The 15,090-nt window shown below is 33.3% G+C and overlaps 1 protein-coding gene across 4 annotated transcripts in view; it reads left to right on the top strand.

The window, feature by feature from the left end:
- Positions 1-12,959, top strand: part of NBEAL1 (neurobeachin like 1) — a 172,035-nt gene extending 159,076 nt beyond the window's left edge. For all 4 annotated transcript variants that reach the window (XM_060106210.1, XM_060106208.1, XM_060106209.1 and 1 more), the window contains 8 exons: positions 312-421; positions 862-1,034; positions 2,319-2,413; positions 5,689-5,805; positions 6,169-6,330; positions 6,978-7,126; positions 9,543-9,678; positions 12,608-12,959. In XM_060106210.1, coding sequence (XP_059962193.1) covers positions 312-421; positions 862-1,034; positions 2,319-2,413; positions 5,689-5,805; positions 6,169-6,330; positions 6,978-7,126; positions 9,543-9,678; positions 12,608-12,709 — 1,044 coding nt within the window. In that variant the 3' untranslated portion in view covers positions 12,710-12,959. The remainder of the gene's footprint in view (positions 1-311; positions 422-861; positions 1,035-2,318; positions 2,414-5,688; positions 5,806-6,168; positions 6,331-6,977; positions 7,127-9,542; positions 9,679-12,607) is intronic.
- Positions 12,960-15,090: the final 2,131 nt, after the last annotated feature.

The following is a 15,090-nucleotide window of genomic DNA, read 5'->3' as shown; positions in this document are numbered from 1 at the left end:
GGTAAGACTTGATCCTTAATTTCTTCTGACTGCCAACTAATAGATGCTAGTAAACTTTGAGAAATTTTGAGGAAAATGATCTTATACTAAAGAAAGATACGTTAGGGCAACTTTTCTTGTAGTAGGATAACAATGAGCTTTTTAACCATTTGAATTATTTTAAGACTTTCTTCATGAGTCTCATGTTTTAAATACACAATCCCACACTATTCCCTAAGTGACAGATGCTAACATCATGTGAGCATTTGGTTATTCTATGTCACTTTCTTTAATTTTCATTTAATGTTTGTCTTCATGTGTTTCTTTTCCAGATAACAGTAAGCATGAACTATGTTATTGGAACCCATGGATGGCTGCCTTATGACAGAAACATTTCTAATTACTTTACATTCATCAGGGATCAAACTGTGACAAATCCAAAGTAAGTAAGTGAACATTTAAAGCAAAACAGGTACAGCTAGTACCTTATTGCCAGGAAAAGCAAATAGATTAAACTTTCCAACTTCCAGTTTTCCTGATCCTGGCATACCCTTATCTTGTCCACTTTGAGTCTGTTTACAGAATTGACAGTCTTACTAAATTGGCTTTGAAAGTCAAGATTTAAATCTTTTCCACACCTTCACCAATCTCAACTTCTTTACACTTAACCCTTGAGACTATTTTGTTACATGTATTTTTGTTTAATGAATAATATAAGATTAATGTAGTATATGAATGTATTTATCACTTATTAATAGACATTTCGAAATGAACAGTTGAACAGACTTATTTTTTATTTCTTTTTGGAGAGATTAAAAGAATAGTTGATATCGGTCTCAGTGATCTTTTAAAGAAGAGTCTAATATTTAATTGTGTTTACAGAACTCAGCGTAGTATGAATGGACCTTTTGCTCCAGGGCTGGAGATCACTTCTAAGCTATTTATAGTATCACATGATGCGAAGTTGCTTTTTAGTGCTGGACACTGGGATAATAGCATTCAAGTGATGTCACTTACAAAAGGCAAAATTGTTTCACACAATATCAGACATATGGGTAAGCATTAACTTTTTTTCCCTGTAAAAAATCTTTTCTGTTTTTTTCCTAACCATAATAGTAGTACATACTCCTTATAAAAAGCATAAATTTTACCTTTGAAGCTAAGTGAACTTTTTGATAGAGTTGTGTTATGAATATTACATTCTTTCTTTAAGAGTGTCTAATGTATTTTGGTTATACTAAGCACCATATAAATTAAATACAGCTTCATAGTATCTGAAAGATGCTAAGCTAAGTCTGAAAAAATTGGTTGCTAGAATAAGAATTTTATGAAAAAATGGTAAAAAAAAATCTATCATAGTTGAATAAGAAATCAACTGTCCTATTCTTTAGTAGTAAAGCATGAGAGAGGTAAAATTGTTGAATATACTTTAACCAGGTGCTTCCTTTTTTTTTTTAACCTTTATCTATCTATCTATCTATCTACATATTTATTTTGGGCTGTGTTGGGTCTTAGTTGCAGCACATGGGATCTTTTGTTGCAGCACGCGGGCTCTTCATTGTGGCGTGCAGGCTTCTCTCTAGTTGTGGCGCGTGGGCTCCAGAGTGCGTGGGCTCTCTAGTTGCTGCGCATGGGCTTAGTTGCCCCGCGGCATGTGGTATCCTAGTTCCCCGATCAGGGATCGAACCCAGGTCCCCAACATTGGAAGGCGGATTCTTAACCACTGGACCACCAGGGAAGTCCCTAACCTGGTGTTTTTAGTGTCTCAGTCTTTTCAATATAAGAATAAAACATTGAGTAAATGTTTTCCTAATAAACCCGTTAGGGAAGGGGAATGGAGTCTGTTAGTAATTCTGCGCCAGTGACTCCCAAGGTTTTTACAGTTTAGGAAAAATGTATTTTATATTGTGAATTTACAGTGTAATATGTACTGTTTTGGCTACGGACACATATTCTGTAGGATTGCAGTTCCAGGGGGAATAGAAGGTGAATGGGGATGAGAGAGTAAGGGAGCAGAGAAGCATATCAAAATTAAGTGGGGATCCATTTAAAAGCTACCTAATCTCCTGCCAAGGTTTTTGACAGGCATTCTCTTGCCTCATGTCTACTCTTCACCGTCAAAGAAGGGTGGCCTCAAAGAAAGCTCTGCTACACGATTTTAGTGCTGCTCCTTTTTTATGTCAGTCTTTCCCAGTGCTTTTCCAATGCCATTCCTACATTTCTCCCTGCTAGAACAAACTAATTTAGCAATAGTTTGAACATGACCTAAAATTGCCCTTATGATTCTGTTCCAGCCAAACTATGCCATTTCATTTTTTTTACATTCCTTTTTCTTACAGATATTGTGACTTGTTTAGCTACAGATTACTGTGGAATACATTTGATTTCTGGTTCCAGAGATACTACATGTATGGTATGGCAGATAACCCAACAGGTAGTCACTCATTTAAATACTCTTGGTTTAGATCAGAAATTCACCATGGGAATACTATTGAGATGTTCTAATAGAATAGTGAATTTTTCTCTTACATTGAATGATTATTTGAGCTCCTTTGCCTCCTTTTACCCCTCATTCTGTTCTGTCTTAATCACCACTTTTTTCCCTAGGTTTATTGTCTGATTCATGACCTTATATTACCTTCCAAAGATAGCTCCTTATTAACTTCTTCTAGGAAAACAATTATTTTTCTTGTCTTTGTTAGCATGATAATATTCCTATTTTCCTTTCAGGTGGAACTACTAGAAATTATAGATTTAGAATTTTCATCAACCTTATTGTGTACTCTCATAATGTTGGTGCAAGGAAGTGTCTTTTTTCTTTATGGCTTCTGGATTTTCTACCTTGCTTAGAAAAGTAAACAGGCGTTTTCTTACTCCAAGTTTATAAAAATATTATCTAAAATAGTTCTTGTAATACTTTTCTTGTTTTATTTTTTAAAATTTCAATCTTTAATCCATTTCTATATTTTATAATACAGAATATTTAATATTAGATATATAATTATGTAAAAAGTCATTTATGCCAGCATAAACGATAACCCACTAAATTGGATCTTTTTCTGTATTCCCCGTTCTTTTACATTTATCTATTTCTGTGTCAACACCAAAATGTTTTTACTTTAGTAGTTTAATATTTGGTAAGGCAAATCCCCTCTCACTGTGTTTCCTTTATTAACCACAGCTATTCTTATATGAATATTTATTCTTCTTTATGAACTTTAAAAATATTTTAACTATATCCTCCTCAGAAAGCTTCATTTTAGTCTTAATGAAATCATATTTAATTTATTTATTTATTTGGTATGGAGTGACATGTTTATAGTTATTCCTATCCAAAAATAGGAAATGTCTTTCCATATTTGTTTCAGGTCTTTTTTCAATGTCCTTTGATAATATTTTTTAATAATTTTTTTCCATTTAGATCCTGTACTTTGTTACATTTACTTTTAATTATCCTATTTTTATGACTGTTTCAGTGGGATTTTTAAATCATTTTTATTTGTAACTGACTATTGCTAGTAAAAAAAAAGCTATTGATTTCTATACAGTTGTCTTATATCTAATCAGTTTACCAAATCCTCTTATCTAGCTCTCATAATTATTAGTATTTCTTGGATTTTCTGAAAACAAGGTAGATATAAATTAATGTGTTCTGAAAATAATAGTGATTTTCTTTATCTTTTCCAATATACTAATTATTTCATTTTCTTACCCTCTTACATTATTAGGAAATATAATAAAGCAAGAAAATTATAGTGAGCCTCCGTGTCTTATGTCTGATTTTGATGAAATTACCTTCACTATTGTGCCATCTGGTATACTGTTTGCTGTTAGGTTTCACTAGGTTTTTTTAAATTTATTTTATTTCAGTAGTTATCTTCCTTTTTTTTTTTTTGGTAGGCTTTTAGTTTTAATAAAATTTCAATTTACAGAAAAGATACAAAGGTAGCACATTTTTGCCATTTGTCTTAGCATTCTCTCCCAGTCTTTTTCTCAGTATCTTTTTTTTCTGAATATTTTAAAAGTTGGAAACTCTATGTTCCTTTACCCATAAACACTTCAGTGTGTATTTTCTAAGAACAAAGACTTTCTTATACATAGCCACAGTGCAGTTATCAAAACTGAAATACTTAACATTTATACAATACCATTATCTAATCCACAGTCCAGGTTCTAATTTTGTCAATAGTCCTAATAATGTTTTTTACAGCTATTTTTCCCAGTTTCTCTTCCTTTTTTAATTTATAGTTCTACTTTTTTCTTAATGTAATGTATTATGTTGACACTTCCTAGCTTTGAACCATCCTTGAATTTCTATAATAAACCCATATAATTCATGAGGTATAGTTATATTTAACTGCAGGATTTTATTTGCTAGTACTTTAGTTATTTCTTTACTTATAAGTGAAATAAATCTGTTTTTATTTTGTCTTTGCATGTTTAGTATTAAGATATGCAACCTTTATAAAATGAATTTGAGTCCATCTTCCTCTGTAACTTGAATTGATTAAATAATATAGGAATTACTTAATATTTAAAAATTAGATAGAGTGGACTAAGCACTCAGACTGATACTCTTTGAGGAAGGCAAATGTAACCCAAGTAATAGAGTGTCAGGGAGAATTCATTTACATTGTATAATGCTCATAGAAGGTTTGGGCATTTATCTATGATAATCATAAACCAAATACCATGGAAACTACTCAAACATTCTATCATTATATATCATAGAAAATAACTGTATCAAACAAAGCACACTTAAAACAGATGAAGGAAACAAGTGCAGAGAGATTCCCTGCAATAAATTGTGCTATTAGAAGAACATAATAAGAATATCATTCAATAAAATAGGACCTCAAAGGTGAAATTATAAACTAGCATAATAAGATGAAAAGGGAGGTTGCAGATAATCAAGCTGAGACTAAAACCAATACCATTACAATTATAAATAAACCCAATGCAGAAGCATCAAGGAACAAATTTGATGTGACTGAAAATCAAATTATTAGCATGGAAGAAAGATTTAAAGTAAAGTGAATAGAAATGAAAAAAACCACTGCGCCTGGTGGCGCAGTGGTTGAGAGTCCGCCTGCCGATGCAGGAGACGCGAGTTCGTGCCCCGGTCCGGGAGGATCCCACATGCCATGGAGCGGCTGGGCCCGTGAGCCATGGCCGCTGAGCCTGTGCATCCGGAGCCTGTGCTCCACAACGGGAGAGGCCACAACAGTGAGAGGCCCACATACCACAAAAAAAAGAAAAAAAGAAAAAACAAAAGGATGAAAGCAATTAGAAAAAGAATGATAGCTATAGAAATCAAAGACAAGTCAGCATAAAGATAATTGATGTCCTTGAAATAAGGACTCCAATAAATGAAAAAAAGAAAGTATTCAGAGATGTAATAAAAGAAGTTTCTTTCAAGTAAAGGAAGAATAATTCTGTAGATGAAAAGGGTAAATAATATACCTGTTAAAACTAATCCAAAGCAATCAACTTTGAAACTCTTCAGATTAAGTTTTTGAGCTTGAAAAGATTGAGAATAATTTGAGAATCCAAGGAGAAACCCAAGAATGAGTACTTGTATGAGTAGACTTAGTGGTAAGAACTAGTTGCAATGTCAGTTTGTGATTAGACAGTTTAAATACAGTATAAACCTTTTTAAAGAAAATAGCGTACAAGAAAATTACCTTTGCTTTTCTGTTTTTATATTAGGGAGGTGTTCCTGTGGGCCTAGCATCTAAACCGTTTCAGATTCTGTACGGACACACTGATGAGGTATTGAGTGTTGGCATCAGCACTGAGCTAGACATGGCAGTGTCAGGATCAAGGGTAAGATTTCACCTTTAAAAATACTGATTTCTTTATACAAATTCAGAGGCAATATTTATATTTAATTTTTTTTCTAGAAGAATTGGTAAAAGCATAGAAATTTTATACTGTGTTTGTCTTGAACTTTGCAAAAGTAGAAAAATACAGAAAAAAAGAGACTAGATTCTATTTGGGGATTTTACTGGTCTTAGTAGTTAAGGCTTGAAATTTCAAGATTGGTATTTTTCCTAAGGTATACATGTGTCCTTGGTAGAATAATCATTTTCTTAGTTCCTTTACCATATTTCTTTCTCTTGCTCAGTTTCTTTTCTTCTTTTTTGTTCTTCTTTTCTTTTCTCATTTTCTAATATTTTCTGTGTGTAGGATGGCACTGTGATTATACATACCATTCAGAAAGGTCAGTATATGCGGACTTTACGACCACCTTTTGAGAGTTCTCTGCTCTTGACCATTCCCAATTTGGCTATATCTTGGGAAGGACATATTGTCATCTACTCCAGCATTGAAGAAAGTACCACCCTCAAGGTATATAACAGTTTCATGCAGTAGGACTAGACTATCTATAAGCTTGTCTTCTCCTTCCCACATTGTGTACGTATGAGGAGGCATTCTGAAGAAGGAAAGAACACTGTATTTTGAAAAGGATGTTTTCCTTTCATCATTCAAGTTGTTCATTCCCTATCACAATATTAGCCTCATGTTTCATTTTGTTTTAGGGCTTTCTATAGCCCTATATGACTTCAAAAATAATTTCTGATTATGTGGGACTTCATAAGCTTAGGTGGAAATTACAACTGAATTAAATTCTTTTTGCACAAGACAGGGTATAAATAAACTGTGAATTTTATATGTTTATTTCCTTTTGGTGATAAAGCCTTTTAAAAAATTAAGAGAACTTTTTTAGTTTTGTTTTAAGAATGTGGGTTTTGTTGGATGAGATTTTTAATTCTTTTGGAGGGGTGAGATTTTTAATTCTACTAAAGAAGAGGAGTACTTGTTTAATATTTATTTACTTAGCAATCTGATTGAAATCACTTTAACAATATTGTCTACCTACTTTCTCTTTAAGTATAACCATTTGTTTATTCCAAAATTTTAAACCCAGTCATCATTCTGTGATAGTCATAGTCTTAATTTGAGATCATTAAATTTTCTTCAACTAATCTTTGCAGGATAAGAATGCATTGCATTTGTTTTCTGTAAATGGCAAGTATCTACGGTCTCAAGTCCTGAAGGAACAAGTATCAGATATATGTGTAATTGGAGAGCACATTGTCATGGGCAGCTTACAAGGATTCCTGTCCATAAGAGATCTCCACAGGTAAATAATAAGAATTATTAAAGTATCACTTAGGAAAAGATGGTAGTATTTTCAGCCCAGAGAGAGTAAAATCTGTAATCTAAGATTTCTAATCTTTCTGTTTATCATTTATTATGAACATGTCTTTTTTGGCAACTATGAAAAAAATTGGGGAAGATGAAGTATTTCTGGGTTGGTAAATGAAATATAGATGTACATTTAAAAATGCAGAAAATTTTATGTTGTGTACATTTTACCACAATTAAAACAGTTTTTTTTATTTTATTTTTATTTTTATTTTTTTTTTTGCGGTATGCGGGCCTCTCACTGTTGTGGCCTCCCCCGTTGCGGAGCACAGGCTCCGGACGCGCAGGCTCCGGACGCGCAGGCTCAGCGGCCATGGCTCACGGGCCCAGCCGCTCCGCGGCATATGGGATCCTCCCAGACCGGGGCACGAACCCGTATCCCCTGCATCGGCAGGCGGACTCTCAACCACTTGCGCCACCAGGGAGGCCCACAGTTTTTTTTTAAATAGCCAGAAAAAATTTTTTTCATAGTGCCAAGCCTGGATTATGGATTTGGAAATTTGTACAATTATAGTTTGAATTTCTAGAAACTAAAGTTACATTTAAAAAATTTTTTTAATTGTGCTAAAATAAATTATTTTTAAGGCTAGCATATCTGTTCATGATTTTGTATGTCTGTGTTTAAAATTGGTGAGGAGTCTTTTGTTATTTCACCCAGTGAAGGAAAAGATGTTTGAAAAATGGATATGTTTTTAAGTTTGGTATTCTTCATTTTTTTTTTTTTGTTTTTTGTTTTTTTTTTTTTCTTTTTGCGGTATGTGGGCCTCTCACTGTTGTGGCCTCTCCCGTTGCGGAGCACAGGCTCCGGATGCGCAGGCCCAGCGGCCATGGCTCACGGGCCCAGCCGCTCCGCGGCATATGGGATCCTCCCAGACCGGGGCACGAACCCGTATCCCCTGCATCGGCAGGCGGACTCTTAACCACTGCGCCACCAGGGAGGCCCGGTATTCTTCATTTTTACCAACTTATATATACAAAGCACTGTTATTCCCTGCATGCCCAAATACATTCTTTTCTTCTCATTTAAAAAACTTACTGTGACATATTTATACTCCTCAAAGTATCTTGGCCCCTCCCAAAGCCCTTTTTTTCTGAATCATTTCCTGATCCAGAGTGTTCTCTTGTTACATTCATATCAGAATCACTTCTGTACCAACATCACTTCCCTGTTTTTGTATTTTCCTTCTCATTTTTGTCATTCTTTCTCATGTGGTAGAGCACTGAGGCCACATTTCAGTAACGTCTTTCCAACATTTTGTATTACAACCCTAATCTTAGGGTATTGTGAGGAGAATCCCAAATTAGAAAAAACTTAATGGAATCTTTTAGCAGGTTAGTCTAGACCATAGTAGTATGTACATCCTAAGATTCTTCATTCTCTAATCATAAAAGCTGTGAGCAAAACGAAATTGAGCTATTTGTAATGAGGTGGATAGACCTAGAGTCTGTCATACAGAGTGAAGTAAGTCAGAAAGAGAAAGACAAATACCGTATGCTAACACATATATATGGAATTTAAGAAAAAAAAATGTCATGAAGAACCTAGGGGTAAAACAGGAATAAAGACACAGATCTACTTGAGAATGGACTTGAGGATATGGGGAGGGAGAAGGGTAAGCTGTGACAAAGCGAGAGAGAGAGGCATGGACATATATACACTACCAAACGTAAGGTAGATAGCTAGTGGGAAGCAGCCGCAGAGCACAGGGAGATCAGCTCGGTGCTTTGTGACTGCCTGGAGGGGTGGGATAGGGAGGGTGGGAGGGAGGGAGACGCAAGAGGGAAGGGATATGGGAACAGATTTATATGTATAACAGATTCACTTTGTTATAAAGCAGAAACTAACACACCATTGTGAAGCAATTATACTCCAATAAAGTTGTAAAAAAAAAAAGAAAAAAAGCTGTGAGCATTTTTCATAATGGGGTGTTATATTTTATATCATATTATATTTTAAAATATTTTATATTGTATATTACATCTTTTAAGACAAAGCAAATATACCAATTTTATTTAACTTATCCCCCACCAACACACACTTTTTGAGCTTTTGCCCTTTATCCAACTTTCGCTCATTAATCAACAAGGTGAAAATCATTTCGTGAGAGCACATATATATGGTTAGAAGGCAAACAGATGTTGGAAATAGAAAAAAAAATCTATTAAGTATTTTAAGTAATGTTATAAATGTGGGCTTTTGTGTCACTCAGGTTTTCTGAACTTAAGTTCCCACATCTGTAAAATTAGAATGCAGAATTAGATGATCATTAAGTTATCTTCCAGGTATAAAATTCTGTGAATCCATTGTATATCCATGTAATTATGTGTGTGTGTTTTTTTATCTCTTCTAGTTTGAATCTCAGCATCAACCCATTAGCCATGCGATCACCTATCCACTGTGTTTATGTAACCAAAGAATATAGCCATATTCTTGTAGGATTAGAAGATGGCAAATTGATTGTCGTGGGTGTTGGCAAGCCAGCTGAGGTAAAACCTAGCATCAAGAATTTAGTTTCCCGTACTGTTGGGGATTCCTTTGGTTCTTTATTCCAGCTGAATCAGAAGTCTCCATTATGGATAAACAAATTGAAAAACAAATTTGATTTTTCAAACTACAGTAAATGAAAGGGGATAAAGCTAGTATTCAAGAGTGATGTTTATATTATATTATTGAAATCACATATTTAACAGTTTATAACTCTATATGAAGAAGAAAGTTCTTTTATTCTGTTTTTCCAAATCTAGATCTTAGACCACATACTCGAATTTTTAATACATAAAAGCATTTATAAAAAATTAAATATAGACTCAAACAACAAAACTACTTACTTTATTATTATTATTTTGTTAATTTGCCCATGCTATGCAGCTTGCGGGATCTTAGTTCCCCGACCAGGGATCAAACCCGGGTCCAGGCAGTGAAAACACTGAGTCCTAACCACTGGACTGCCAGGGAATTCCCCAAACTATATACTTACTTTAATTTCAACAAATATTCAGCATGATTGTATGTCACTTGTACTTTTGTAAAAGCATCATTTTTTTTTTAACTTGGAACTACAAATATCCCCATATAAATGTGCTAATTCTCAGTGAATTTCCTATAGTTCCTATAAATTTATTTGCCAGTGGTTTATTAATTACTGAATATTCAGATATAAATGTAACACTGTTCTTAAGAAAACTTAGTGGCTATACTCCAAGTAATCTAGTGATTATTCTAGAAAATTTATTTTGTTACGTAGACTAATATTTAAGCATTATAAATTTTTATTGATATCATTGGTCTTTTCTGAGAAATCTAAAATATGACCTCTGTAGGGGTTATTTCAAGAGAAGACATTACTGAATAACATACTATCAGTAGTTATAATAAATCTATTACAGATCATAGGAACCTTTTTTTAAAATAAATATTTAAAGATTTTGTTAGTCCTTATACTCTTTTTCAGGATATTATTTTAACAAGAGAGGTCTTATTAAATTAAAGCGATTGGGACTTCCCTGGTGGTCCAGTGGTTAAGACTTCACCTTCCGGTGTAGGAGTGTGGGTTCAATACCTGGTCGGGGAACTAAGATCCCATGTGCCTCCTGGCCAAAAAACAAAACATAAAACAGAAGCAATATTGTGACAAATTCAATAAAGACTTTTAAAAAATGGTCCACATCAAAAAATCTTAAAAAAGAAAAATTAAAATGATTGCAACAACATTTAGTTTCAGATGTAATGGTTCCCCAAATAATGTCAGCAAATCTGTATCTTGATATTTCACTTACATTTAAAGCATTTTAAGCTTTTTACATTCAGTAGTAGAGTTTCTTGATTAATATATTTCCCAAGTAAAGATTTCCCTTCTGTCCTCTGCTAATGTGATGATTACTTGAGAACTCTGCTTAGACATTACTCTCTGAGTATGTTTCACTTTCTGTGGTTTACTCAAGTGCCCTTAAATTTGCCTGCCCTCCAACTTAGGTAATTTGTTAAGTTTACAATTTTACTGAATTTTAAAAAAATGAAATGACGTTATGTGCACACATTAAAAAAAATTGATTGGAAAAAAAATACCTAAGTAGCTTCATTTCATAGGCCTAAATCAGTGTTTTGTAATAATTACCAAATAAGTTTTTGGTCCTCATTGAAAGATTTATGTATAGTCTACAACACATAGAATTTGAATTGTATATAGATTTTGAATAAAAGTATTTTTTATCTATTTTATATCTTTGTAAAATACATTTTCCATTGGCTGAATTATGGATCTACTTTAGTAATAAATAATCTAATTGAGTACTCAGAATTTTGCATAATTATTAAATACAACTTTATGTGAACGTGTAGAAATTAAATAGATCAATAGTTATGAAGAGTTCTATTTCAACATCTATTTTTATCTAAAATATCAAAATCTTGATTAATGTATATTTTTAAATCATGTATCAGTTTTACATATTATACTGTCAGTATAAAATCCATATTTATAAATTAGATGTTAAAGTGGAACTAGATTAATGGAAATAATGGTTTTGGAAATACATCTGGAAATGAAAATGCAAAGCAAACATGCCAAAGTGTCTTTGCCTGAGGCTTATCTTTTATCGCTCCAATAAATGGACCCTAGAAAAGTAACCATTAAAAAGGGAAGCAGATGAAGCACCATTAAAAAGTAGATTGCTCTTGGGAAAGTAATTCCAACAAATCATACGGTTAGATTGAGAACTGTTTCCCATGTGGAGTTTTGTTGCCCTATGTAGAAGTATAAGCACTTTTAGAGGGGCATTAACCTACTGATTCAATTAATTTTGATTAATAATTGTTATATGCTGAGAAGTGTGCTAGGTGATAAAAAATTTAATGGTGGAAAAATGTGATTCTTACCTTCAAAGAGCTTATGCTATTCTAATTTTCTAAATTACTTATCACGCTATTGTTAAAGATGTGTTTACATTCTTAGATCAAACTATTTAAAAGTTACTTTCTTTTCATCAAAATGTTATTTTACTTTCTTCTTATCATTGTGATTGTCATTAATAGCACTGCAAATATAAGAGGAGAAAATTCCCCAAAACTATGTGTCTTGTTGCCTGATTAAGTATAATTTGAGAAGATTATTTTAATGAAGTGAAATGTAGTTTTGTAAATATATAAAGTAAGGGAGTCTTGTAATTTTGATATAAGTGGCACATTTAATTTAAAAATTTGTATGTTGGTATTAGATCTTTCTCAACTAAAAGACAATCAATGAAGAAAAGCCTTTAATTATTATTAATTATCATTAAAATGTTAATGATTCTGCTAACAAAACCTATTTCTTGTACATTCTACAGAATCATTGTCTTGTATATCAATTTCATTTATTCTTTTTTTTTTCTTTCTTAATAACATCTCTTCTTCATTTTTCTGGATTACTTTAAACAGATGCGCTCAGGTCAGCTTTCTCGAAAATTGTGGGGATCTAGCAAGCGGCTCAGCCAGATTTCAGCTGGAGAGACTGAGTATAATCCTCAAGATTCCAAGTGATTGTTATTTCTTCCTTCTGTCATGGATAACTGAAATTTGATTTATTGCTTTGTCACTTTAATCTGTGACAGATTAAATGTGACATTAAATCACTTTAATGTCACATCTCTCAACTATCTTAAATGTTTCAGGGCTGTTATCCCTGAAAATCATTTAGGGATTACCAAAATTTGGTATCGTATGTGTATAAAATCATAGGTTATATTATTATTATCCACTAAAAAAATTTCTGGTTAACATCACTGAATCTATCTTATTAACTAATTCTTGGTCTACACTAAGATGAATTTGAGAAAATACATTTGATTAGATTTAGTAGTTTATTCCTAAAGATCATTATATCCATTTAAAAAAATAAACTTCTAAAAATAAAGAAGCTAAATTCAATTTGCTTATTCTAAACAGCAAAAGTTGAGGTATTTCTAATAAAAGAGTAGCAATAATGGGACAGTTGAGAGATATGGCTTTTAATACATTCTTTAGTTAATCATTCTCCTATTTACTGAATAAATCATCCTAAATACATCAATTTTATTTTGGAACTTCTGATTGGAGGTAATATTTTAAAAGCATCTGTTGCATACTTGGATTTTTAAAACTCAGTATAAATTACAGGTTTTCATGATAAGGTGAAAGCAAGACTTTTGAAACTGGTACATTGGCTCATCTCACTACTACTTAGCATAGTACTAATGAGAATTTATTGCAATGTATTATTATCCTTAAATAATAAATGTTGAGTAGGAGTAAGAGAAACTAGAGACACATTTTGTGGATATATTTCATTAGTAGTAGAGTTAAGGAAAAATGCTCATTATGATTTTGACAGCTGGGTTCTTTAAGTAGCATCTGCAGCTCAATTTATATGTGCAAAGTACGAAATTTCTTGACTTTTTCTTTATTAAACACTGTGTTTTCCCCCAATAATTATTGGAGTTGGCAATGATACCCAAATATATTACATTTTTACTTATTTCATATGATTGATGAATGAACCAAAAAGATATGCATAACTTAAACTAGTCATTTGGATATAGTAATTTTTAAAAATACACATTTCTATTTCATGTTATGTATAACTTTCAGGATTACTTAATTTTATTATACATAACTAGATGTTACATTGCTTTTAAACTAAGAGGCTGATAGATTTATTTTGGAATTTAAAGAGATTGTTAAACTTTGTACTTTTATAAGGTCATATTTTGAGTTAGAAAGCTTTTACAACTACGAGTGTCCTTAATCTGAGATTCCACAGGTTGGGGGAATTTATGAATCCCTTAAAATTGTGTGGAAATTCTGTAAGCTGCATTTTTTTTTTCAGGAATGAATGGTTGGGTGGCTTTATTAAAAGGGTCTGCGGGGTTTCCCTGGTGGCCTAGTGGTTGAGAGTCCACCTGCTGATGCAGGGGACACGGGTTCGTGTCCCGGTCCGGGAAGATCCCACATGCCGCGGAGCGGCTGGGCCCGTGAGCCATGGCCACCGAGCCTGCGCGTCCGGAGCCTGTGCTCTGCAACGGGAGAGGCCACGACAGTGAGAGGCCCGCGTACCGGAAAAAAAAAAAAAAAGGGTCTGCGATTGGGGGAAAAAAAGACTTTTTACAACAATACCTTTTAAAAATAATAATATTCTTTTTTCTACAAATTATAGATTTCCTTATATCCAATTGTCTTCTCAATTGAATCTGAGAAAGTTTTCCTTTGCAATCCTCTCCTGTTGCCCACGGTATCTAGTACCCTTTTCTTTATAATTGTATGACTGAGTACAAAATTTATGAGAAGTAAAGGATTTTGTTTAGGGAAACTTTTTGATAGATTTGATTGGCTTGTATTAGGACTTGTAAAAAGTTATAGAAGAATTTTCTTTCCAGTTATTTAAAATCCTCTGTTTTATTCAGTAAAAAACCGTTATGTTTTAGGTAAATCACACTGAAATAAACTGATGCAGCCAAGTGTAAAGTAGAACATATATGCAAATGTGAAGGTTTCCTTTTTTTTTTTTTTTTTTTTTTTTTTTTTTTTTTTGCGGTACGCGGGCCTCTCACTGTCGTGGCCTCTCCCTTTGCGGAGCACAGGCTCCGGATGTGCAGGCTCAGCGGCCATGGCTCACAGGCCCAGCCGCTCCATGGCATGTGGGATCTTCCTGGACCGGGGCACGAACCCGTGTCCCCTGCATCGGCAGGCGGACTCTCAACCACTGCGCCACCAGGGAAGCCCAAGGTTTCCTTTCTGAGGACTTCAGTAACTAGTGGTGAAAATGTCTCAAAACAAGTCAATAGAGATAATTATTATATATTAAGATTTATTTCTTCTGTTAGTTTTTTCTTTCTATTTTCATTTTTTATCTTATATATTTTAGGAAGTTTCAAGTCAAGAGAAAC

The sequence above is a fragment of the Mesoplodon densirostris genome, chromosome 8, assembly GCF_025265405.1.
Source record: "Mesoplodon densirostris isolate mMesDen1 chromosome 8, mMesDen1 primary haplotype, whole genome shotgun sequence".
NCBI lineage: Eukaryota > Metazoa > Chordata > Mammalia > Artiodactyla > Ziphiidae > Mesoplodon > Mesoplodon densirostris.
Note: the sequence above shows the minus strand (reverse complement) of the source record. Positions and strands in the feature narration are given on the sequence as shown.